The 24,117-nt window shown below is 65.5% G+C and overlaps 3 protein-coding genes across 12 annotated transcripts; 2 read left to right on the top strand and 1 right to left on the bottom strand.

The window, feature by feature from the left end:
* The first annotated feature begins 67 nt into the window (after nt 1-67).
* Nucleotides 68-6,158, top strand: CORO6 (coronin 6). 4 transcript variants are annotated; one of them, XM_031591658.2, is made up of 12 exons: nt 68-255; nt 1,933-2,132; nt 2,615-2,737; nt 3,085-3,214; nt 3,615-3,796; nt 3,920-4,039; nt 4,207-4,326; nt 4,627-4,731; nt 4,819-4,964; nt 5,056-5,113; nt 5,222-5,452; nt 5,702-6,158. In XM_031591658.2, exons 2-12 carry the CDS (start codon nt 1,935-1,937, stop codon nt 5,822-5,824), a joined length of 1,536 nt encoding a protein of 511 aa, XP_031447518.2. In that variant the 5' UTR covers nt 68-255; nt 1,933-1,934; the 3' UTR covers nt 5,825-6,158. The 4 variants fall into 4 exon arrangements, with proteins under 4 accessions (XP_031447518.2, XP_089978458.1, XP_089978459.1 ...); XM_090122332.1 differs by lacking the exon at nt 4,207-4,326 and having other exon boundaries at nt 69-255; XM_090122331.1 differs by lacking the exon at nt 3,920-4,039 and having other exon boundaries at nt 70-255.
* A 76-nt stretch (nt 6,159-6,234) lies between these two features.
* On the bottom strand, nt 6,235-13,494 carry ANKRD13B (ankyrin repeat domain 13B). Of its 4 annotated transcripts, none has more exons than XM_031591656.2 (15): nt 13,322-13,494; nt 10,659-10,794; nt 10,279-10,403; nt 10,157-10,202; nt 9,913-10,056; nt 9,653-9,842; nt 9,221-9,287; nt 9,056-9,137; nt 8,928-8,992; nt 8,717-8,847; nt 8,459-8,616; nt 8,198-8,350; nt 7,950-8,110; nt 7,318-7,398; nt 6,235-7,233 (listed from the first exon to the last, which is right to left on the bottom strand). In XM_031591656.2, the coding sequence occupies exons 1-15, from the start codon at nt 13,430-13,432 to the stop codon at nt 7,006-7,008; spliced, it is 1,878 nt and encodes a 625-aa protein (XP_031447516.2). In that variant the 5' UTR covers nt 13,433-13,494; the 3' UTR covers nt 6,235-7,005. The 4 variants fall into 4 exon arrangements, with proteins under 4 accessions (XP_031447516.2, XP_031447517.1, XP_031447514.2 ...); XM_031591657.2 differs by having other exon boundaries at nt 7,322-7,398; XM_031591654.2 differs by having other exon boundaries at nt 7,950-8,350.
* A 1,553-nt stretch (nt 13,495-15,047) lies between these two features.
* Nucleotides 15,048-22,857, top strand: GIT1 (GIT ArfGAP 1). 4 transcript variants are annotated; one of them, XM_031591650.2, is made up of 22 exons: nt 15,048-15,194; nt 17,537-17,670; nt 17,746-17,858; nt 17,939-18,044; nt 18,125-18,211; nt 18,294-18,424; nt 18,517-18,611; nt 18,695-18,737; nt 18,994-19,020; nt 19,282-19,330; nt 19,432-19,504; nt 20,106-20,203; nt 20,288-20,399; nt 20,473-20,600; nt 20,674-20,826; nt 20,918-21,145; nt 21,271-21,324; nt 21,576-21,662; nt 21,761-21,834; nt 21,900-22,082; nt 22,155-22,218; nt 22,291-22,857. In XM_031591650.2, the coding sequence occupies exons 1-22, from the start codon at nt 15,143-15,145 to the stop codon at nt 22,501-22,503; spliced, it is 2,304 nt and encodes a 767-aa protein (XP_031447510.1). In that variant the 5' UTR covers nt 15,048-15,142; the 3' UTR covers nt 22,504-22,857. The 4 variants fall into 4 exon arrangements, with proteins under 4 accessions (XP_031447510.1, XP_031447511.1, XP_031447512.1 ...); XM_031591651.2 differs by lacking the exon at nt 18,994-19,020; XM_031591652.2 differs by lacking the exon at nt 21,271-21,324.
* The last annotated feature ends 1,260 nt before the right edge of the window (nt 22,858-24,117 follow it).

Raw genomic sequence — 24,117 nt, 5'->3', positions numbered from 1 at the left:
GGCGGGCAGGGCCCGGTAAGGGCAGGCGGGGCCGGGCCCCCCCTCCCCGCCTCCTCCCGGTGCCCGCAGCGGGGGGGCCGTGCCGGCCCGGCTCCGGGCTGGGCTCAGCTGTTCCCTGCGGCACTGCGCGCCCCGCGCAGCCCGACCGAGCGGAGCCGAGCCGAGCCGGGCCGTGCCGTGCCGCGCCGTGCCGGGCGGAGCGGGGCCGGGGACGCGGGAGCGGGCGGAGCCGAACGGGGCAGCAGCGGAACGCAGGTGGGAGCGGGGTCGGTGATGGGGCCGAGCCGGGGGGAGCGGGGGGCGAGGGGAGAGGAGAAGGGCGGTGGGAGCGGAGCGGAGAGCCCCGGGCCCCCGGCCCCTCGTCCCGCCGGGCCCCGCCGGGAGATGGCTATAAATGGAAAGTGACCTCTGGTCGTTCCCGAGCGGCCGCTGCGGATTCAATTGTGGCAACGTAATGGCACGGCCGGGAGCGGGGTGCCCTGCCCGCACCGCGCCCGCTGCCCCTGCACCCCCTGCACGCTGCCTGCGGCCCCTCCGACCCCGTCCGCCCGCACCCCTTGCACCGGTCCTGCAGCCTCTGCACCCCGCCTGCACCCCGCCTGCGCTCCATGCACCCTCCTGCACCCCACCTGCCCCCCAGCTGCCTCCCAGACACCCCATGCACCCACCTGCACCCCTTGCACCTGTCCTGCCCTCACCTGCCCCTCGCTGCACCCCACACGCCGTGTGCCCCCAGCTGCCCCTCGCCCCCCAGGCAGCCCCTCATCCCTTCCCTGTCCCCATCCGCACTCCCAGCTGTGCTCCCTTTATGCCAGATGGATTCTGCAGGACAGCCCCGTGCAGCCCCTCGCTGCCCCCCAGCACTGAGGGCCTTGTCCTGGTGGTGACACCACTTCGGGGACCCCCCAACTCCTGGGCAGTGCCAAAGGGGCACAAACCCACAGGGACGTGCTGTGCTGTGCCAGGTTGTGATGCCGACTGACCCCAAAGGGCACTGCGGGGTGGTGGGGTCACCATCCCACGGGCACTGCAGAGCTGCAGCACTGGGAGTGACTCTGGGGTCTCCAGAAGGGTCAGTGCACACCTGGCAGGGGCTGGAGTAATGGAGGCAGGGGGTAACCCCAATTAGACTCCAGGCTCCTCTCCACTCCCTCTGCACATGGGGCCGTGTGGCCGTGCTGCCCAAAGCTCTGGTGTTCTGAGTCCCCAGCACTGGGCAGGTGTGACCCAGGTGGGAGACCTCAGATCACTGCTATGGGATGGGACATGAGGGGACAAACAGGGATTAGGAGCTGCATGGCACCTCCTAATCCCCCCCTCCAGAACTCTTTGAGTCCTGCTTTTCCACTGTCACTACATCTGGGTCAGCTCCGGTGATGGCCACAGGGCATGGCACAGCCATGGGGATGGCATGGACATAGGACATGACATAACCATGGGGGTGGAACAGGCATAGGGCATGGCATGGCCATGAGGGATGGCACAGCCATAGGGCATGGCACAGCCATGAGCATGGCACAGCCTTGGTGCACAGTACAGCCATAGGGCATGGCACAGCCATGGGGGATGGCACAGCCATAGCCACGGCACAGCCATAGGGCATGGCACAGCTATGGCACATGGCACAGCCATAGGGCATGGCACAGCCCTAGTGCACAGCACAGCCACATCCCCGTCACAGAGCAGACAGACAGCACTGTGCCATGGGATGCTGGTGCCCAGCACCCTCCCCAGCACCCACAGCTGCCCCAGGTCCCTCTGTGGGGCGAGGACCACACCTGGTTCCATCCCGTGCCCCCATCCCACGCCGTCACCACATCCCCACACTCCCTCCAAACCTGGATGAGGGATCCCTCGCAGCACGAGATCTGTGGCCGATGAGGTCCCTGTGCCCTACTGGGGGGCTCCACGTCCTGACCTGTGCCCCCCCAGCCATGAGCCGCCGCGTGGTGCGCCAGAGCAAGTTCCGTCACGTCTTTGGGCAGCCTGTGAAGGCCGACCAGATGTATGAGGACATCCGCGTCTCCAAGGTGACGTGGGACAGCTCTTTCTGCGCCGTCAACCCCAAATTCCTGGCCATCATTGTGGAGTCGGGTGGCGGGGGGGCCTTCATGGTCCTGCCCCTGTCCAAGGTGAGCGGAGGCGTTGGGACAGGTCCCCCCATGGATGGTAGAGGGTATGGGATGTGATGGTGGGCTCTGCTCTGGGCATGGGATGTGGTGACGGCTCTGCACCGCTTTGCCCCCATATCCCCAACCTGTGGGGGGCTCAGGGACCCTGGGGGAGCTACTGGCAGATATCCTGGGGACAACTGCAGTGACATAGGAGCCCTCCATCCACTTTCTTCCCAGCCCCAAATCCCTATGTGTGTGCGTGTGTGTGTGTGTGTGTGTGTGTGTGTGTGTGTGTGCCCCCCCAATACAGGGACTGGGCCCCCCCTTGTGTCCCACACCGCCACCATAGGGGGCACACAGCAACCCATCCCCAGGCACATCGCTGCCCTCTGCATCCCCATGGGGCTCAGTGCCTCAGTTTCCCTATGGCTTCCTCCATGCTGTATCCATGCTGGGGCTTGGGGGAGGGTCTCAGCCCCCCCCCCCCCCCCGTGTTGCAGACAGGCCGTGTGGACAAGAACCACCCGCTGGTGACGGGGCACACGGCGCCCGTGCTGGACATCGACTGGTGCCCCCACAACGACAACGTCATCGCCAGCGCCTCCGAGGACACCACCGTTATGGTGAGGGGCGGGCGGTGGGGGGGGGGGGGGTACGAAGGGCCTCCCCCCCCTCCCGCTTTCCCATTGCTTTGCTGCCTGCAAAGTGTCACCGACCTATTTTTAGAGGCAGTGCCATGTGTGTGTGCTGCTGGCGGCGGCCGCTGGCTCCATGATGCAGCACTTTATGCTAAATATACCCTCCCCGCTACTCAGCACCGGGGGGGCCACATGCGGCACAATGGGGCTGTGCCCCCCCCCCGTTATCCCCCCATCCCCAGGGCACCACGTGCTCCCTGCGGCATCAGGATGTGCGATGGGGTGGTGGCACCTCTAAGGTTAATTATCCCCGTGTCCCCCCCCCTCCCCAGGTGTGGCAGATCCCAGACTACGTCCCCGTGCGCAGCATCACGGAGCCGGTGGTGACGCTGGAGGGGCACTCCAAGCGCGTGGGCATCATCTGCTGGCACCCCACAGCCCGCAACGTGCTGCTGAGCGCAGGTGGGGCTCACCCCAAGTCCCATGGGAACCAATGGTGGTTAACCCCAAATCCCCGCTGGGGATCAATGGTTGTCACTCCGAGTCCCACTGGGGATCAATGGTAGTCACCCCAAATCCCCACTGGGAACCAATAGTAGTCACCTCAAATCCCACTGGGGACCAATGGTAGCCACTCCAACTCCCACGAGGAACCAATGGTGGTCACCCCAAGTTCCATTAGGAACCAAAGGTGGTCACCCAAATCCGCACTGAGGACCAATAGTGGTCACCTCAAATCCCCCTAGGGATCAACAGCGGTCACCCCACGTCCCACTGGGGACCAACAGCAGTCACCCCAAATCCCCGCTGGGAACCCGTGGTGGTCACCAGTGGAATGACACTGTCCCGGCGTCCCCTGCAGGCTGTGACAACCTGGTTATCCTCTGGAACGTGGGTACCGGGGAGATGCTGCTGGCACTGGAGGACATGCACACCGACCTCATCTACAACGTGGGCTGGAACCGCAACGGCAGCCTCCTGGTCACCACCTGCAAGGACAAGAAGGTGCGCGTCATCGACCCGCGCAAGCAGACGGTGGTGGCGGTGAGTGTCCCCAGCGTGTCCCCATTGCCACCTTCCCGCGGCGCTCCCCCCTCCCCGCTAACGGCCGACCCCACTAACCCCGCCCCTCTGTGTTTGCCTTTAACCCGCTAACGCCCAACGCAGGAGATAACCAAACCGCACGACGGCGCCCGGCCCATCCGCGCCATCTTCATGGCCGATGGCAAGATCTTCACCACCGGCTTCAGCAAGATGAGTGAGCGGCAGCTGGGCCTCTGGGACCTGGTATGGGGCCGCGCCGTGACCCACTGTGCCCCCCAGGACCCCGTGTGCCCCCCCAGGACCCTCCTGCGCCCACCTCCGTTGGAACCCAATAGCTGTAGCGGGGATGGATCCGCGCCCTCACACCCCAACCCCGTGCCACGTGCTGACTCTGTGCCCCCCATCCCCAGGAGAGGTTCGCGCCCCACGAGGGGCTGAGGCCCGTGCGGGCCATCTTCACGCGGGAAGGACACATCTTTACCACGGGCTTTACCAGGATGAGCCAGCGGGAGCTGGGGCTGTGGGACCCGGTAACGAGGCCGCATGGAGTGATGCTCCCGGGAACTCGGCTTTCCAAACCCAAACCCAAATCCATTCTTCCCCAAAATATGACGCCGAGTTCCCCGTGTGCTGTGCCCGTGTGCCGTGCAGTGCCTGGGTGTGCGGGTGGGGTGGGTGGGTGGGGGTATCCCAGTACAGGTAAGCAGGAATGGGGTGTGGGCATGCCAGGGGGGTCCTGGGGGTGTCCCCATCCCTATGGTGTGCAGTGCCGAATGGTGTGGCTGACGGAGGTGGGGGCCCGGCGCTCACCCCCAGCTGCATCCCCGCAGAAAAACTTCGAGGAGCCCATCGCACTGCAGGAGATGGACACCAGCAATGGGGTCCTACTGCCCTTCTACGACGCTGACTCCAGCATTGTGTACCTCTGTGGAAAGGTGACCCCAGGTTTCCCCCCTTACTGCCCCCCCCCCCCCGCCATGGGGAGAGGTCGGGGGAGCTGACAGCCCTCCCCATATCTGCAGGGGGACAGCAGCATCCGCTACTTTGAGATCACGGACGAGGCGCCCTACGTGCACTACCTGAACACTTACAGCAGCAAGGAGCCACAGCGTGGCATGGGCTTCATGCCCAAGAGGGGGCTGGATGTCAGCAAGTGTGAAATTGCCAGGTTGGGGCTGGAGGGGCCAGGGGGCAGGGGGGGGAACGACGATAGCAACGGGAGGGGCCATCCAGACCCCAACCAGCTCTGCCCCACTCAGGTTCTTCAAGCTGCACGAGCGCAAGTGTGAGCCCATCGTCATGACGGTGCCACGCAAGGTGAGCCCTCTGGCACCTCTTGAGGACAGTGGGGTTTTGGGGACAATGGGGTTTCGAGGAGGAGAGTTGAGTGCTCCATCTCACTGTGCCCCCACATTGTCCCCGCAGTCAGACCTCTTCCAGGACGACCTGTACCCCGACACGCCTGGCCCTGAGCCGGCCCTGGAGGCGGATGAGTGGCTGTCAGGGAAGGATGCAGAGCCCATCCTCATCTCGCTGCGGGACGGCTACGTCCCCGTCAAGAACCGGGAGCTGAAGGTGGTCAAGAAGAACATCCTGGACAGCAAACCCCCTCCGGGCCCCCGCCGCAGCCACTCCACTTCCAATGCTGACATCTCTGTGAGTGTCCCATCACCTCCCCAGGGGACCTACCACCCTACAGGGACACTAGCCCATGGGGGGCATTGGCCCATGGGAACATTGGTGCATGGAGATGTTGGTCCATGGCGGATATTGACTTATGGAGGTGTTGTCCCATGGGGACGTTGGCCCTTGGGGATGTGACACAGGGCTGTCCCCTTCCTCAGGGGCTGATGGCCGTGGCAGGGTTCTGTATGCCCAGCACAGACCCTTTGTGTCCTCCCACAGACCCCCGCCCTGGACGAGGTGCTGGAGGAGATCCGGGTGCTGAAGGAGACGGTGCAGGCGCAGGAGAAGCGCATCTCCGCTCTGGAGCACAAACTCTGCCAGTTCACCAATGGCACGGACTGAGGCACGGGCATGGGACTGCGCCCAGCCCGGCATTAAACCGCATCCCGCAGCGGGCAGGAGGCCACAGCCATGTTCTTTCCCCAGGAGCTGTTGAGGGGGAGGGGGTGTCGGACTCTGAACCCCCCCACCCCATTTTACTCCTAGGGTGCCAGAATGCATTTGGGGACTTTGGTACGTGGGGGTCCCTCCTGGCAGCCATGGGTGCCAGGATGGGGGTGTTGGTCCCCCTCCCAGTGCTGGGGTACGGTGCCAAATCCCCCCATGACCCCACACCCCCTCACAGGGGGGGCTCCATACTCCCAGCACCCACCATTAATAAAGGGCTTGGGTCTCCTGTGGCCGTACCAGGGATGTGGGGCTGCTGCGGGGGAGCCCTGCCTGCACCCCCCCCACACCAGGCACAGAGAGGCTCCTCTCAGAGCATTTATTGGTGTTGGCCGTGGTCAGAGCTGCTCAGGCTCCCCCCGGCCCTGGCCCAGACGTTGCTTGTGGGGTGCATGGATGGGGGGGAGGGGGTGCCACTATGAAAAGTCCCTTTGGGGGCAACCCCGCAGTCCCCCCCCGTGTGCAAAGACGGAACAGCCCGGGGTGAGGAGGTGGGGGCCTAGGGTTTAGCACCATTTGATGTAAGGTTTTACCAGGGGTGGGGGGCAGTGCCCGGGATGAGGGGGTGCAGCGCTGCCATGGTTGGGGGGGGGGGCATCCGAGCAGGGCTGGGAGGGTGCAAGCACAGGATGAGGGGGTGACACTGGGCATCCCTTTGCGGGCCCCCCCTTGGTTGCCCCCTTGGCCTGGGGCGAGGCCATAGAGCCCCACATGGGCTGGGGGGTGCAGTGGGGCTGAGCCCCCCCCGTTGGCAGGCAGAGCAGCTCCCGGGTAAGTGCACTTGGTAGCGCCTGGGCAGTGGGGCCAAGGGGGAGACAGAGCCCCATGGCTCTCATGGTGCCCCCATGGCTGGGGAAGAGTGTGACCCCCCCGCCTCCCCGGGGTCAGATGGGGGGGGCAGCATGCAGGATACACCCCCTGTTCCCTGCCACCCCCAGTGCCCCCAGCACTCACCCCTGCCCCGGCTACGGGGCCGACGCCGCCCCCCCTATTTGTCCTCTGCACGGGCCGTTCCCCCACACACCCCTCCGTGCCCCATACACACGTCCCCAGGCCCCGAGTCGGTGCAGGGGGGCTCAGTGGGGGCGGGGGGTCACTTCTCCATCAGGGAGAGCTGCAGGATGCGCTGCAGCTCCTCTTCCTCCTGCCGCGTCCGCCGCTCTGCCTCCTCCTGCTCCCGTGCCGACAGCGCCATGGCCAGGCGCAGCTGCTCCGCGTAGCTGGGAAACAGCGTGCTGGGCCCCCCGCCGCCCCCCGGCGCCGGGCTGGAGGGGGGTCTGGGGGCTGCCGTGTGCTGGGGAGTCCTGGGGGGGCATGGCACGACCTCAGCCTGGAGCTCTGGGGGGATCCGTGGGGATGGGACCTGCTCCCACACCCCCGGACCTTACCAACCTGTCTCCCCGGCGTCCCTCGTGCGACATGGGGTGGGTGCCTGGCTTGCTGTTGGTCAGTGCTTCCCAAATGGTGACCTAGAGGAAGGGGGAGGACAGGAGGGGTAAGATTTGGCCCCAGTGTGGCCCATAGTGTAATGGAGCAAGCGTGGAGTGGTGGGATGTGATGGGATGGGATGCGATGGGATGGGAAGGGATGGGATGGTCCTCATGGGATCCTGATGACCGGGGAGGGATGAAAAGGTGGTTGGATGAGGACGAGAAAGATGAAGACGAAAAAGATGAGGATGTTGGATGAGAAACAACATTGGATGACACTGAAGAGGACAAAGATGTTGGATGACACTGAGGAGGACCAAGATGTTGGATGAGGATCAGGAGGATGAGGAAAAGCTGGATGAGGTGAAAGAGGATTTAGGAGGAGGAGGAGGATGCTCAGAATGATGAGAAGGATGTTGGATGAGGAGGATGAGAAAAATGTTGGATGAGGGGGATGAGACTGAGGACGCTGGAAGAGAAGGATAAGGATAACATTGGATGAGGCCAAGGAAGATGAGACGGCTGAGACTGTTGGATGAGAAACATGTTGGCTGAGGAGGATGAGGAGGGGCTCTCCCCATGATGCCCACCTGGTCATACTCACTGCCTGCTTCCAGCAGGCTCTGCTGGATGGCAAACTGCAGCAAATCGTCCTCATCCTCCCGCAGAGCATCCTGGTGGGTGCCCACCACGCTGTACCCCCGTGGCACCTCAAAGAGCGCCGGGTCCATCTCACACGCCCGGCAAGATGCTGCAGGGAGACAGGTGTGGCAGGGTACCCCAATGCCCGTGTGCCCCCCACCCACCGCATGCCCTTGCTCCCCAACCCCCCATGTACTCAGGGAGCTGGAGCTGCTGACGCTGGAGGAGTCGCTGCTGGGTGAAGGAGCCTCACTGCTGGGGCTGTTGCGCAGGGAGCTGACGGGCTCATCACACCCATTGAGGTTCCCAAAGGTGATCCGGGCATTGAGGATGTGAAAGATGGGGATTTCTGCCCATATTGGAAACGAAAGAATAACGAAATAAAGAGTGGGGAGGGAAGCTGGCTGTGTGTCCCACTGGACTGGTAAAGGTCCCCTCCATGTGCCATCCCCCATACCAATCTTGACGGGGAAGCCGGGCGGGAGGCGCAGGGTGATGAAGTCGCGCAGCTTGGCGAAGAGCGCGTTGCTGATGGCCATCAGGTCGATGATGGGAGCCACCTGCTCACAGAGGGACAGCGGGTGGTCCTCGCACAGCCACAGCTTCGCCTTGAACCTGCAGTGAAGGGGACAGGCGCCAGGATGGGGGCCCCGGGAGCCCCGCGATGGCAGCACGGTGTCGTTGGGGTCCCCTCCTCCCTGCTCGCCCCCCTCACTTCTGTGTCTTGGTGGTGAGCTCCATGGGCCTCCCCATGTCCCTGTTGCCCAGCTCGAAGTTGGGGTTGAAGTACTCCTCAGGGGTGATGGCGGTGGGGTTGGTGTGGCTCAGCGTCTGCGTGATCAGCGTCTGCAGGGACAGCACAGTGCAGTGATGGTGGCACAGCTGTGGGGGTGGCACAGCCATGGGGACCCCCCTCGCACACTCACCCCATTGTTGGGCCCCACGTGCTGCTCGGCGATGCCCAGGAAGGACTGTAGTGGGGTCTTACTGCCTGCAAGATGGGGCGTGAGGCTGAGCACTGCAGCCCTGTGCCCACCACCGCCCTACACGCTACCTTTACTCTTGCCCTTGTGCTGGTCTGAGAGGTGCTCCGTCCGCGTCCGTGTGATCAGCTCCACGTTGGACGCGCCGTAGACCTGTCCAAGCAGGCAGAATGTCAAAGGTGGATGTTCCCCAAAAAACAGCTGTGCCCATCCCAGCTCAGCCCCCTGCCCCTCACCTTGGCCTCATACCCATTCACCATCTCTGTCTTCTCGCTTCTCCAACCCAGAATCCCAGATTTGTTCCTGAGGGCGACACGGGGTGCTGTCAGGGAGGGATGGGATGGGTTGGGGTGAGTTGGGATGAGATGGCTAGGATAGGTTGGGTGGGAATGGTTGGGATGGGTTGGGATGAGATAGGTGGAATGGAATGGAATGAGGTAGGACGGGATAGGATTGGTTGAGTTGGGCTGGGTTCAGATGCTTGGAGTGAAATGGGATGGGATTGGTTGGGTTGGGCTGGGTTGGGATGAGTTGGGTTGGGTTGAGATGGGATGGGTTGGGATGAGATGTCATAGGATGAGATGTCATAGGATGAGATGGCATGGGATGTTCCCACTTGGACAGCCAGATACGCGAGCAAAGGGTTGACCAGCAATGTCCCTGCCCACCTTTCAAAAGCGATGTTCTTGGTATCAAGCTGGGTGGTGACGACGGGGGCTGTGAGCCGACCCATCACCTGCTCCTCTGTGGGCTGCACAGCAGCCAGCAGCACCTCCTGGTCATGGCCGGCCAGGGCCAGTGTCTCCGAGTAGACCACTCGCCGGTCATGGTCAATCTCCATCACCACTGCGCTGGTGTCTGTGGGGAGGGGATGTTCAACACAGGGACAGCTGTGGTCCTCCACAGCATCCCCCAGCCCCCTCCTCACCTTGTCCCCTGAAGACAAAACTGCGGTTGCCCCGCTGCCAGGTCATATGGTCAAAGCCCAGCAGCGTGGTGTCTACCCGCAAGTTCTGGCCGCTCTTCCACACCTTGTACGTGTCACTGGGGCAGATCTTGGACACCAGTGGCACTGGGGGGAGACGGCGATAGCCCAGCCAGGGATGGGGCCACCCTGTGCCTCCCAGTGGGCTGCAAGCACGCTGGGAAGCTCCCACTTCACCCAAGCTTACCCCAGCTGGTGAACTCCCACTTCATCTCCACATAGAAGTCCTGGGCCTGCCAAGAGCAGTGGGGTGGGCAGGGGCCCAGCAGTGATGCCCCCAACCCCGAGGGCTCCCCCAGCCCCGGGTACCTTGCGCAGCTTCTCCAGCAGGATGGGGATCCCGGCCAGGCGCTTGATGGCTCTCTGGTAGTCGCGGTAGCGCAGGACCAGCTGCACCAACTCTAGGTCACGGGTGCTCACGGCCTCCTGTAGCACTGCAGGTGGCACAGCACGGTGCAGAACAGCGCAGAGCAACACGGCACGGCACAGTGGGGCACAGCATGGCATAGCATGGGGTGGTTCAATATGGCACAACGTGGCATGGAATGGCACAAGGCAGTGCAACGTGACATGGTGCAACATGGCACGGGATGGCACAGTGGGACGCAGCATGGCACAGTGCAGCATGGCACAGTGCAACACGTGCTCCCCTTGGGGAGCAGGTTGTCCACATCGGAGGCCCAGCTCACCTGTCCAGCCGCTGCGGTTCTCCTTGCCCACATCAGCTCCATGCTTCAGCAGCACCCGGGCGCACTCCAGGTGGCCCAGCGTGGTGGCCAGGTGCAGCGGGGTGCGTCCTCGGGGGTCCAGCTGCTCGATGTCGGCCTGGTGGGGGGCACCGGAGCTCAGGGGAGGGTGGGCTGTCTAGAACTCCCTTCCCACGCCCTCCCACAGCCGCATCTCCATCCGACACAGCCGCAAGCCGGGGGAAAGCCCCCACCTCTGTGGCTCTGGGGGGGGGCCGTGGCCCAGTTGCCAGGCAGCAGCTGCCGGCAGCCCCCACCGCAGCACGGCGGGCGACGCGGGCGCACGTGTTCCCCGCGGATCAGCAGCCGGGGGCGGGCAGTGCTGCGTGAGCGGAGCGGCTGCTGTGAGCATCCCCGGCTCCGGGGAGCTGCGCTGGGGCTGTTTGTGCCAAGCCCGGGGGTTGGCAGGGGGCCAGGCACCAGGAATCCCCCCTCCTTTCACCCCCCTCCCCCCACACACACATGTTTGGGGACACACCGGCTGTCCCCGAGGCGGCGATGCACTCTGCACCCCATGCAGCATTGCACCCGCGGGGCAGTGACCACCTGGGATGTCCCCAGTGCTGGGTGTCCCTATGGCTGTGTCCCTAGGGGTCACTGGGTACTGGGGACCCCCAGGTTCCCTTTAACAGCCCCCCCAGCTCCCCAGGAGCCTGCATGCTGCTCCAACACTCTCCAGGCGACTGCTGCTTCTTAATTGCACTAATGAAAAGACTCTAATTAAAGTGATTGCCCCCCAGCTGGGGGACGGGTGCTGCAGGCTCTGTGGGGTTCCCCAGCTGCATCCCTGACCCAGTGCCGTGGGGGGACCGGGGCCACCAAATTGGGGACACAACATCGGAGCCAACCCCATGGGACATGGCATGACCCAATTTTTGCCATCAGCTCTGAGCCCGGGGGGGCACAGCTGTCTGTCCTGGGGCTGCAACACGCTGAGGATGGGGAAATGTTTGGGGCGGTGGCAGTGCCGTGTGGGGCTGCAGCATGATCACCCATTGTCCCTCAGCCCCACAGGCTGTCCCTAGGGTGGGGGACTCCAGCACAGGCACAGAGCCCAGCTCCTATGGCAGCAGGGGATGCTTTGCAGGGTGGCGGTGCCATGTGCTGCTGTCCCTGCACAGCCCTGGGGACGGTGGGGTCCCCGTGGTGTGGAATGAGGCAGGCTGCAGCACAGGACAGTGGGGCACAATGGGGCACAATGGGCTCCATGTCAGTGCTGCCACATCCTCATGCTGTCCCCACAGCCTTTTGCCCCCCCAAGGCGGAGCCAAGCGTGGCCTGGCGCCTGGCGGTGACATTCAGCACAACCCACACGTGGCCCTTTGTGGGCTGCCAGCCCTATAGGCCCACACATTCCTAAGGGGCCACATGTGGTGCTGCTGCCCCCACGGGTGTCCCCAGGCAGAGCACAGCAGCCCCCCAGCACTGCCCGTTCAGCCCAGGGATGCTCTGATATGCAGAAAGCTGCGCTGTGTCCCCGGATGCCCCTGGGTGGAGGGAGGTGGGGGGCTCAGACCAGGCTGCACCCCCTTCTTCCCCCAAATCCCCTCCAACCCTGGGGTCAGGCCTGCAGCACCCATGTCCCCTCCCGCGTACCCTGCCTGCTCACAGGGTCGGCATTGCTCTCACTCTGACAATAGGGACACGGAGGGAGGTGAGGGGGACAGAAGAAGGCCCCCATTGGGCAGGGGGTTCACTTAGAGCACCCCCCGGCCTGCAACATCCCACACTCAGCTTTGAGCTGCACTGTAATGGGGAAAAATGACCCCAGATGACCACAGGCATAAGCACAGTGGTGATAGGGCAGGGGGGTAATACCGGCAGGCAGCCCCCTCCTCCCCCCCCCCAGATGGCCCCACAATGGAGACGGGTGTGGCGAGAGAGCATCCCTGCATCCCAATGGCAGCATCGTAGCACGAGGAGACCCCTGCCCACCTCCCTGCCCACACCCACCCTGGTGGCCCTGAGATCCGGGGGGGCAGGTGGCAGTGACTGTGATTGGGGGGGGTGGAAGGGGGGGGGGGGGAAGGAAGGCATGGCCTCCTCCAGCGCCTGCGGTTTCCTGCGTCTTCAGGGTTGGGTTTTAATTACCTGAATTGCAACGCCAATGGGGAGATGGAGGCTGGAAGCGGGGGGAGCACACACGGAGGGTGCCCCCACCCTGCAGAGAACCTCCTGGCTGCCTGGGGCTGGGGGCTGAGCTCCAGCAGAGCACGGTCTTGTGTGCCCCTCTCCACCTCCGAGGGTGGGGAGCTGGGGGGGCTGTTCTGGCTGCACCCCACCTCCGGGGAGAGAGCAGGGGGCTCTGGTTGGGGGGGGGTGCACAGAGGCCTAGGAGGGAGCGGGGGACACGTGGGGAGGGATGTGGGGGGTTGGGAGTGGGGGGAACCGAGATGGGGGGGATCTCTGCTGCTCCGGTGGCGTCTGTCACAACGCTGGGGGAGGGGGGGGGGCACGAAGGGACCCCAACCCCTATCAGCATCACCGCGGCAGGAGGACCCCAGCCCCAGCCCTTTCCCCAGCCCCAGCCCCGGCCGCAGCCCAGCGCTCAGCGTTGCATCAGCTCGAACCGAACGGAACCGCACCGCCCCGCACCGCCGCCCCACCTGCTTGGCGCTGAGCTCTCGGTCCAGCTCCCGGGCTCGGTTGTGCCAGACGAGGTAATGCAGCGGGTATCTGCCCTCCGGCCCCTTCCTGCCCGAGCAAGACGCGAGCATCCTCCGTGCATGCTGGAGCGGCGGAGCGGGGCGCGGGGCGGAGCGGGGCGCGGGGCGGGGCGGAACGGGGCGCGGAGCGGTGCGGGGCGGTGCGGGGCGGGGGGGGGGTGATGGGAGCCGCCCGGACGGTTCTTCCCCCGCATCCCCCCCTCTCGCCGCCCGGCCTCATGGGACTTGTAGTCACCGTGCGCGGCGTCTCCCCTTCCTCCTCCTCCTCCTCCTCCTTTTCCTCCCCGCACCCCCCCGCCGGCTCTATGCCCCCCCCATGTGTGGGGCCGCACAGGGACGGCTCCGCAGCGCCCGAAGGCACAACCCGAATTCTGATCTCCCCCCTTCCCCCCCAACGCGGCTCTCCCCACCCACGGGCGCTCAGCACGCGGCGCGACCCCCGCGATGAGCCCAAGGGGTGCCGACCCCCCCCCCGGCCCCGTTTCCCTTTCCGCCCTCGTCTCTCCGCTCGTGTTTTCCGGCAGCCGCCCGAGAACAATGCGAGGTTGGGACCCACGGCTGCCCCCCCCGTACCCCCTCCCGCGCCCTTATGGTGTTCCCGCCGGGTCACCCCGCCCCGATGGAGGGCTGTGGCCGTGCCCCCCCGAACCCCCCCGGGTCGCGCTGCCCCGTGACGTCACGGCCATGCAGCGGTGAGGTCAGCGCCGTGCGGGCGGCAGCGTGACACGGCGGTGCTGATGGGGGTCCCCAAGGCAGGGGGTGCCCCCCGACCCCATTCATCCAAGGCCCCAGAGATACCTCCCTTCCCCCCCCCTCCCAGTGTGCTGCGTGCAGCCATCGTGGGGATGGGGGTGCAGCGGGGCAGGATTTGGGGTGACTGGGGCCTGGGAGGGGGGGGCACGGGGTGCGGGTGGGAGCAGGACGGGGTGCTGGGCTGGGAATGGGGCTGGAGTTAGGGCCGGGGGGTGCCTGGAACCACAAGTGGGACATGGGCTGGGTCAGAACCAGGAACAGGACACGGACCAAGGCTAAAACCAGAGCCGATGGATGCCCAGAGCGAGACCAGCCCAGAACCAGAATCAGGACCAAAATGAGAGTCTGAGAGTCGGGACCAGGCCCAGAGGATGTCCAGGATCAGGATCACTATCTGACAAGAACCAGGGGATGTCCGGGACAAGATCAGGACCAGAACAAGGTCCAAGACTAACACAGGACCAAGACCAGGAGCAGGGGATACCCAAAACCAGGACCAGAATAAGAAGCAGGGAATGCCCAGGAACAGAACCAGGATGGGAACAAGAACAAGGAGACACACAGGATCAGGACTAGAACCGGGACCAGAACCAGAGGACGATCAGAGCCGGGATGAGGATAAGAACCAGGACGAGCCCCGAGCCGCCCCTCAGGGCCGCCCAGCCGCAGCTCCCCCTCCAGCAGCCGGTGCTGCGCTCAGGGCGTGCCGTGCGCTGTGCCGCGCCGCGCGGGGCGGTGCGGGGCGGTGCGGGGCGGCGGCGTTCGGTGCTCGCGGGGCGGGGAAGGCGCTGCCCCTCCTCCGCCGGGGCCGGGCCTGAGCCGCTTCCTGCGGAGCCGCCGGGGCTGCGAGCAGCCGGCAGGGCAGGCGGCAGGGAGGGCGAGGCAGCCCCGGGCCCCGCCGCCCCCCCCCTCCCCTCCCCTCCCCCAACCCAACTCCCCCCTTTCCCCGGCCCCGCACCGCCCCGCACCGCGCTGGCGCAGAGGCCCGGACCCGCCTCGCCGCTGAGGATGTCCCGGAAGGCGCAGCGGGCGGAGGTGTGCGCGGACTGCAGTGCCGCAGGTAAGGGCCGCGCCCGCACCGCCCCGCGGGTCCCGTCGGCGTTTCCCCCCCTCCACCCTTCCCTCCTCCGCGCGGTGCCGTTCGGCGGCTTCGCTTGTGCGTGTGCCCCCTCCCCCTCCGCATCGGCACCTGGCTGACGCCCCCCTCCCCCTTTGCTTTGGACCCCCAGTGCCCCACTCTGCGCCCCCAGCTTTGCACCCACGGCACCCCGGTGCCCCCCCCCCTCCCCTTGCACCCCCTATTTGCCCCAGGGGTCCCGGTGACCCCCGCTCCCCCCTTCACGCCCCGTGCTGAGACCCTCAGGAGCCCCCCGGCTTTCCCTTTGCACTCTATGCTGCATCCCCTGCAGACTCCCTCTTTGCCCACGGCAACCCCACGACGTGCCTTAAATAAACCCCCCCGTCCCTCCCACAGCCCTCGGTGCACCCCATTACCCACCCCTCTGTAGCCCTTGCTTTACCCCAAGGGTCCCCCTTGGCACCCAGCGCCGTGCCCCCCCGCTGCCCCTGTTCTGCACTCAGAAACCCTACAGCGTGCCCTAAATATGCCCCCCCCCGTGCCCCCCAGATCCCTTGTTGCACCCCTTGGTGCGCCCCATCACCCCCCTCTGCACCCCCTACTTTACCCCCAGGATTCCCCTTTGCACCCCGCGCTGGGAATCCCCTCTCCACCCCAGGAACTCTATAACATACCCTACATATCCCCCCCCCTCCCCACAATGTGACCCCCAAACCCATCCCTGCGGCGCTGGGGGCGATGAATGAACGCTAAGAGCCCGGAAAGCGGCTCAGAGCCCGGAGGATGGCGGCCACGTGCCGGGGGCTGCGGGGTCACCCACCGCTATGGGGTACCGGGTGCTGTGCGTCACCCTGTTCTATAGGGTACCCGACGCTCCCCGCGGGGCGGCGCCGAGGTTCCTACCGGGGGAAATGGAAAGCGGTTTCTTCCAATCCCTTATCGCCCGGCGGCCATGGGAGGAAATGAGTTATAAAGTCCAGAGGCCGCTTCCGACGGCGCGGGGCCGGGAGCAGCCGGTGTTGGGATGCGCGGGGTAACCATCTCCGGCATCGCCCCCGCGGCGCAGGGATGGAGTTCCCCGTGCTCCGGGTTTGGGGAGTATCCCCGTGCCGCTGTGCCCTCAGCCGCCCCGATCCCCGCTGAAGGAGGAGGGGGTGGCGCTGTACGGGGTGTTATATGGGGTGTTATATGGGGTGTTATTTGGGGTGCACCCCGGCACGCAGCATCCTGTTCCCGGCAGCGCCCCGTGGGCCGCGGTGCGGAGGCGCAGATGCGGCGGTGCTGCTGCCAAACGCTGCCATCTGCCCGGGTGGTGCTGCCAGGATGGGGTGTGTGTGTGTGTGTGTGTGTGTGTGTCGGGGGGGGTGGAACGACACCGCCGTGGGGCCGCTGCTGGCTGTGCCCCCCCCAACACAGGGGGCTGGGGCTGCCTGGTGTGGGGCAGCAGCGGGGTTTTGGGGAGGGGGTGGGAAGGAAATGCTGTACGGGGTGATGGGGACGGGTTGCTGTGCAGGGACAGCGCTGCCGCCCCTCTGCTGTCCCCCCCCCTCCACCCCCCAGGCCGCAGCTCTTCCTCCGTGGGGCGGCACGGTGTTTGTGTGGGCCCTACAGAAACGAGGGTGGGAGCACAGCGCTGGGGCTGGGCAGGGCTGGCACTGCTCCGCTACGACAGAGGGACACTGGGGAGGGTTTGGCCGTGGCACCCTGCGTGGAGGGGGGTTGACGCCCCATCTGTCCCCAGTCCCTTCTGTTTGTGCTGGGGATCCCAGACCCTTTGGGGTGCCGGCTGTGGGGAGCTGCCCCCAAAGAGCAGTGGGGCCCCTATGGCCGGAGCAGGGCTGGTGCCAACGCAGTGCTCAAACGTCCCTTTGTTCTCCTGGGGACACAAAGGGCTCCAGTGCGGCCGAGCGGGGCCGGGCGGGGGGCGTGGGGCTGCTGGGGGGGGGCACAGCCCCTGAGTCCATGATGGCTGAGTGGGTGGGAAGGCACCCACCTGTATGGGGACACCCACAGTCCTCGGCCCGGGGGGGCATGGCCTCAGCAACTCGGGGTGTACTGCATGGTGCTGGCGTTGCCCCTGCTGCTGTCAGCCCTTCTGATAGGGGGGCCAAATCCTGCCCCCACCCCCCCCCTTGGTTGCTAAGGGAACCCTTTGGGTTTCCCCTGGCGATGGGCTGAGCCCCTCTCTGTCACCCTGGAAACCGCTACGTTGCTACGGTGATGCTGCCACCCTCCCTCCCCCCCTCCCCAACTCCCAACCTCATTTTGGGTGATGGATGGAGGGTCCCTCCCCCCCGCCCCTTAACACCCCACGCCCCCTGCAGACCCGGGCTGGGCCTCCATCAACCGTGGTGTGCTCATCTGCGACGAGTGCTGCAGCGTGCACCGCAGCCTGGGCCGCCACATCTCCATCGTCAAGCACCTGCGGCACAGCCCCTGGCCCGCCACGCTGCTTCAGGTGGGTGCACCCAGGAGGGGCGTGGGGATACGAGGGGGTGTCCCACCGCTCACCGTGCCCCCCCCCCACACACAGATGGTGCACACCTTGGCCAGCAATGGGGCCAACTCCATCTGGGAGCACTCGCTGCTGGACCCGGCGCAGGTGCAGAGCGGGCGCAGGAAGGCGAACCCCCAGGACAAAGTGCAGTAAGTGTGGGCTGTGGGGTTGGGGCTGCGAAGGGGGGGGCTGTGCTGGATGCCTCCCCCCCTCACCCTGTGTCTGCCAGCCCCACCAAGTCGGAGTTCATCCGCGCCAAGTACCAGATGCTGGCCTTTGTGCACAAGCTGCCGTGCCGGGACGATGACGGCGTCACCGCCAAGGACCTCAGCAAGGTGGGGGCACGGCGTGACGGGGGACCCCCCCTCGGTGCCGGCGGCTCACCTGGCACTGACTGCTGCCTCTCCCCCTACAGCAATTGCACTCCAGCGTGCGGACAGGCAACCTGGAGACGTGCCTGCGCCTGCTCTCGCTGGGTGCTCAGGCCAACTTCTTCCACCCGGTGAGCTCTGGGGGGGGGGACAGCCAGCCCGGGAGGGGGTTGCGTGTTGTCACCACGGGGCTGACACCAGCTGTGCCCGCAGGAGAAGGGCACCACGCCGCTGCACGTGGCCGCCAAGGCCGGGCAGATCCTGCAGGCAGAGCTGCTGGTGGTGTACGGCGCTGACCCCGGTGCGCCCGACGTCAATGGGCGGACGCCCATCGACTACGCCAGGTGAGCGCGTTGGGGTGGCGGAGGGGTTGCGTTGGGGTGGGGGGGGGACATGGCCGGCCCAGGGTTGGTGTCACCCCGGCCGTGCCCCATAGGCAGGCGGCCCAGCACGAGCTGGCGGAGCGGCTGGTGGAGTGCCAGTATGAGCTGACTGACCGGCTGGCCTTCTACCTGTGCGGCAGGAAGCCGGGTGAGTGCTGTGCCTATCGCGTGGTCTGGGGGGGTTAGGAGGGTTCAGGGGGGCTGCTCTCACCGCCCGTTGTCTCTGTGCAGACCACAAGAACGGGCACTACATCATCCCACAGATGGCAGACAGGTGAGTGCCCAGTGCTCGCAGCCGTGCCACCGTCATTGTCCCCCTGGTGTCCCCGCTGGGCCAAAAGGGGAGACCCTGTGCCTGTGACCACCGCTGGAACATCTCCTAGCACCTAGAGTGTGTGTGTGTGTGTGTGTGTGTGTGTGTGTGTGTGTGTGTGTGTGTGTGTGTGTTTGTGTGCCGGGGGGGCCACGTGCAATGGTTTAACATCCTCCTTTATCCTGTTCTTCCCTCCACTGCTGCCTCCGGAGCGCAGGGTGCGCCCCAAGTGCATGGCACAGAGGTATTGTCTGCTCAGCACTCACACCAGGGATCCCCCCGTGCCGCCGGGATGGGCTCTGGGTGCTCAGCACAGCCCTTTGGGGGACAGCCGGGAAGGGGGGGGGGGTTTGCTCACCCCGTGCCACCCCACGCCCTGGACCCATGTCTGCCAAAGCCGCCGAGCCTGGGGCACGCAGGGTGCATCTGGGGAGCGTTTCGGTGGGGGCAGAATGGGAATAACCCCAACTTTGTGTCCCCCCCCCCCACCTCATCCACCCCGCAGCCTGGACCTGTCCGAGCTGGCCAAGGCGGCCAAGAAGAAGCTGCAAGCGGTGAGCACGGGGTTGCGAGGAGGTGGGGTGGGCTGGGGGGGCTCAGTGCTTTGTGTTCCTCCCCCCGCCCCCAGCTTGATGCTTCCCCCCTCCCGCCGCAGCTCAGCAACCGCCTGTTCGAGGAGCTGGCCATGGATGTGTACGACGAGGTGGATCGGCGCGAGAACGACGCGGGTGAGCGGGGCTGGGGGTGGCTGCTGGGTGTCCCCCCCCCGTCCACCCCTCCCGGCTGGATGCTGGCGGCCGTCCCGGCGCGGGGAGGAGCAGAGCCCGGCGCTCCCCCCCGATCCGATCCGCACCGCAGGCCCCTCCTTCCTCATTCCTCGGGCCGGGGCCGAGGGCCGTTTCCTTCAGCGAGGGGCTGCGGTGCCGGATCGGGGTGCCGGGCGCTGGAGGTGGGTGCTGGGACCCCACCTGGGGGAGGGGATGAGGCTCGTGGTTGCACCCCGTCCTTGGGTTGGGGCGGAGGGGGGCAGCCCTTTTCCGTGGCGGGTGGGGAGGATCGGGCACGCTGAACTTTACTCCTCGTCAGCTGGGGGCATCCAGAAGGGGGTCTGGGGTTCAGCACTGTGCAGAGCCCCCCCTCCAGGGCAGGTGGTGGGGCTGGGGGAGCTCATTCCCTTCGGCCCTCCTGGGCTCTGCTCCCAGCCCTGCACGCTGGCCCCACGCCCGCGCCTGCGTCCTGCCGGCCCTGCAGCCTGCTGGGGGGGGGATGGCACCTCCAGGACCCCAGCCCGTAGGGGTGGTGCCCCCCTGACGCTCCCCCTGCCCGCAGTGTGGCTGACGACGCAGAACCACAGCACGTTGGTGACCGAGCGCAGCGCCGTCCCCTTCCTTCCCGTCAACCCCGAGTATTCGGCCACCCGCAACCAGGTGAGCACAGCGCTCTGCTCAGACCCCTCCTCACGCTCGGACCCCCCCCCCTCCTCACTGCTTTTATCCTCCCTGCCATCCCAGGGCCGGCAGAAGTTGGCCAGGTTCAACGCCCGGGAGTTTGCCACTCTGCTCATTGATATTCTGGGGGAAGCCAAGCGCCGGCAGCAGGGCAAGAGCCCGCTCAGCCCCACGGGTGAGGATGGGGTGAGAGTAGGGGAGGGTGGGAACACCCCACACCCCCCAGCTGAGTCCTCCTGGCCCCACAGACGCCCTTGACTATTCACTGAGGAGCCAGAGTGACCTGGACGACCAGCACGACTACGACAGTGTCGCCTCTGACGAGGACACAGACCAGGAGCTGCTGCGCAACGCATCCCGCAACAACCGTGCACGGGTGGGCGCAGCCCCCTCCCCACCACCCAGATCCACCCCCCAGCTCCTGGTGCTGAGCCCCTCTCCCTTCACAGAGCATGGACTCCTCCGACCTGTCAGACGGCCCCATCACGCTGCAGGAGTACCTGGAGGTGAAGAAAGCCCTGGCCGCCTCCGAGGCCAAAGTGCAGCAGCTGATGAAGGTGAACAACAGCCTGAGCGATGAGCTGCGCCGGCTGCAGCGCGAGGTGTGTGCCGGACCCCCCCCTCTAGGCACCCCATTTTCCCTTTCTCCCTATTCCCTCCCACCCCTGCTTACCGCTGCCTCCCCTGCCGCAGATCCACAAGCTGCAATCAGAGAACACGCAGATCCGGCAGCAGGCGGTGCCCCCACATCCCACCCCAGCCCCCAGCGAGCGCCCCGAGCACGGCCACCCCCCCGGCACGGCCCCCCTGCACCGCCGTGACCGCCAGGCTTTCTCCATGTACGAGCCAGGCTCGGTGCTGAAACCCTTCGGGCAGCCGGTGGAGGAGCTGGTGACCCGGCTGCAGCCCTTTGGAGGCGGCGTGAGTACGGGGTGGGCTTTGGGGTGGGCTACGTTGGGATGGGTTATTTTGGGGAGGGGTCTCAGGGCAGCTGCAGGTGACGCAGAGGTGGGGGCGGCGGGGCTTTACCCTTTTGTGTGTCGCAGGAGGTGGAGGACGAAGCTCTGTACTCCATGCACATCCCGGCCAGCGTGTACCGGGTAAGGGGGCCGCAGCGGGGGCGGCTCCTGCATGGCACGGGGGGGCTGTCGGCCTCCTGAGCTCCTGGGACGTCCCCCACCCCTGCAGTGCCGGGGAACCCACAGTGGGGCCGGCGGCCGCGGGACTTCCCTGCATGCAGGGTGGTGGTGTCCCCTGTGCTCGTCCTCCCCTGCACGTCACCGGGCTCAGCTCCACGCCCCGCCGTGTCCCCCACTCAGCTCCCTTCTTCCCCCTTCTCTTCCCTCTCCAGATGCGGAAAGGTCCGTCGGTCTCCTCCATGCCCTTTCCCCCATCCTCCCCGCTGCTCTCCTGTCCACCCGATGGTGCCCGGCACATGGTGATGTACTGGGGGGGGTCAGAGCGGGGTGGGGGGGACCTTATCCCTGTATGGGTATGGGGCCGGGCAGGGTGTAATGCTGCAGCTCTGTCCTACAGAGCAAACTGGACCGGCACGGCAGCGGCACCGACAGTGACTATGATAACACACAGACGGGCGAGATCCTGCTGGGGTGAGTGCCGGGGATGGGGACCCTCGGGGGGCATGGAGCTGGCACTGACCCGTGCGTCCCCACAGTGTGGAGGGGAAGCGCTTTGTGGAGCTGAGCAAGGACGAGGACTTCCCACACGAGCTGGACCCGCTGGACGGGGAGCTGGACCCTGGGCTGCCCAGCACGGAGGACGTCATCCTGAAAACTGAGCAGGTCACCAAGAACATCCAGGAGCTGCTGCGGGCTGCGCAGGAGTCCAAGCACGACAGGTAGGGCTGTGGTGTGAGCATGGGGCTGGGCGGCGTTGTGCCCACGTCGCTCAGCGCTCTGTTTGCCCGCAGCTTCGTGCCGTGCTCAGAGAAGATCCACTCAGCAGTGACGGAGATGGCATCGCTCTTCCCCAAGGTAGGGGTGGAGGTGTGGCCCCGCCGGGCTCCCATCACCCCAAATCCGTGCCCTAATGCTGTCCCCGTGCAGAAACCAGCGCTGGAGACGGTGCGGAGCTCCCTGCGCCTGCTCAACGCCAGCGCCTACCGGCTGCAGAGCGAGTGCCGCAAAACCGTGCCGCCGGAGCCGGGCGCAGCCGTGGACTACCAGCTGCTGACACAGCAGGTCATCCAGTGCGCCTACGACATCGCCAAGGCGGCCAAGCAGCTGGTCACCATCACCACCCGCGAGAAGAAGCAGTGAGCTCCGCCCCACGGGCTCTGCTCTCCGTCTCCTCCCTCTGGTTTGGGCTGAGCGCGGGCGGCTGTGGCAGCAGAGCTGGTGCTCAGCCCCGGGGAGGTGCCCCCGTACAGCAGCCCGAGCCCGCTCCTACCTTATCCTGTACATAGCGTGTGCCATCCTGCTGGGGTGGCCACGTTTTCCCCCCTCCCCGCGGCCGCGCTCCCCCAGGGCCGCCCGCAGCATTACACTGGACAGGGGATGCCTGGAGGCCTTCCCCATTTTCTCCCCTCCCGGGCGTCCTGCCCCGCGCCGCGCTGCCTCCTGTAAGATGTGTCCTTGTACATTTGTATCAATAAAGATGTGAGCGTTGCACGGCCCCCGGCTCCATCCCATCGTGTCCCCTGGGGCTGGACCTGCTGGCTGCGGACCTGGCAGCCCGGGGGAGGATGGTGATGGGGCAGAGGAAGGCTCAGGGTGCGACGCGCTGCTCCGCGCTTGGAGCACTGCGTGGGGACGGCTGGCTGTGCTGAGAGCAGCAGAACGTGCTGCTTAATGAACGTCAGGCTGGGGGCTGGGCTTGCTGCAATCCCTGCTGGGCTGTGTCCTCCATTAGGAAACATCACCCCATGCTCCCCCTGCCGTGGCATTGCAGGGGGTCCCCCTGTGCGTTCTGTAATGCGGGGTGGGGGCTTCGGAGGGCGGATATAACGGGAACAGGAGCACCTCCATCCTGCCCCCGTTTCCCAATCCCCATTGCAAGTGCTGCTGTCAAGGCAACAGAGCAAAGCTGGGCTGCCTCCCGTTGCCATGGCAGCCGGGATGGCTGCAGGATGCTGCAGGGACCCCGCAGCAGTGCATGGGGAGGGACCCCAGCCCCAGAAGGAGGCACAGCGGTGGGACCCCCACCCTCCAGCCCCACCAGGGACGCAGGCAGACACTCCATGTACTAAAATTACTTTATTACAGTTGATTTTTTTTTTTTTTTTAACATTTCCTTTGCTATGATACAAAGGATACTTACAAACAAAATATTACATATGACCTTATTTTTTTTCTTTTTCTCTTCTCTTATTTTCTGACAACTTGGTAACAGCTTTAAATGCACAATCTATACAATTAATACAGGTTATATATGAGCTATAATGTATGTTGAACCAGAAGAATACCAGAATACTGACAATATACTGTACATTAAGCCTTACCAGTTAGTGCTCGTGGCATTTTCTACAAGAAGGAAAACGCACACCTGTAGGTTCACTCATACCAGCTGCTGCTCCCAGCCACGGAAGCAGGCAGGAGTCAGGTTCCCATTTGGATCCTTCGCAGCCCACCGCCGTGGGTGAGGGCCTGGAAACCTCAGACCAGTGTTCATAGCAAAACAGCAGAGATGTGTGTTCTCTACCTGCAGCACAAAGCCACCAGGCTGGGCGCTCCGCCACGGCCCCGCAGCAGCCGGGCTCTGCTGGACCCAAAGGAAACCCCACACAGGTGGCTGTGGGGCTGAGTGAGCTCCTGTGGGGGTCCTGGGGGAGGAGGAGGAGGAGGAGGAGGAGGGGGGAAGCAGCCACGGCCCCGCAGCTCCAGCGGTGTCCCTACAGGTGTGCGCTTCCCTCCTCCCACCCTGCTCTCCTCGGA

This window comes from Phasianus colchicus, chromosome 21, assembly GCF_987193195.1.
Source record: "Phasianus colchicus chromosome 21, bPhaCol1.hap1.1, whole genome shotgun sequence".
Lineage (NCBI taxonomy): Eukaryota > Metazoa > Chordata > Aves > Galliformes > Phasianidae > Phasianus > Phasianus colchicus.
This window is presented reverse-complemented; position numbering and strand designations above follow the sequence as displayed.

Coding starts and splice junctions, on each gene's coding strand:
- CORO6 (XM_031591658.2), top strand. CDS start 1,935: ATGAGCCGCCGCGTGGTGCGCCAGAGCAAGTTCCGTCACGTCTTTGGG. Junction 4,327..4,626: donor AGCTGGGGCTGTGGGACCCG/GTAACGAGGCCG, acceptor GCATCCCCGCAG/AAAAACTTCGAGGAGCCCAT. Junction 4,965..5,055: donor AGCAAGTGTGAAATTGCCAG/GTTGGGGCTGGA, acceptor TGCCCCACTCAG/GTTCTTCAAGCTGCACGAGC.
- ANKRD13B (XM_031591654.2), bottom strand. CDS start 13,432: ATGCTCGCGTCTTGCTCGGGCAGGAAGGGGCCGGAGGGCAGATACCCG. Junction 9,843..9,912: donor TTTTGTCTTCAGGGGACAAG/GTGAGGAGGGGG, acceptor CCCTCCCCACAG/ACACCAGCGCAGTGGTGATG. Junction 9,138..9,220: donor TGAATGGGTATGAGGCCAAG/GTGAGGGGCAGG, acceptor CTGCTTGGACAG/GTCTACGGCGCGTCCAACGT.
- GIT1 (XM_031591650.2), top strand. CDS start 15,143: ATGTCCCGGAAGGCGCAGCGGGCGGAGGTGTGCGCGGACTGCAGTGCC. Junction 18,425..18,516: donor ACGCCCATCGACTACGCCAG/GTGAGCGCGTTG, acceptor CGTGCCCCATAG/GCAGGCGGCCCAGCACGAGC. Junction 20,827..20,917: donor TGCGCCGGCTGCAGCGCGAG/GTGTGTGCCGGA, acceptor CCCCTGCCGCAG/ATCCACAAGCTGCAATCAGA.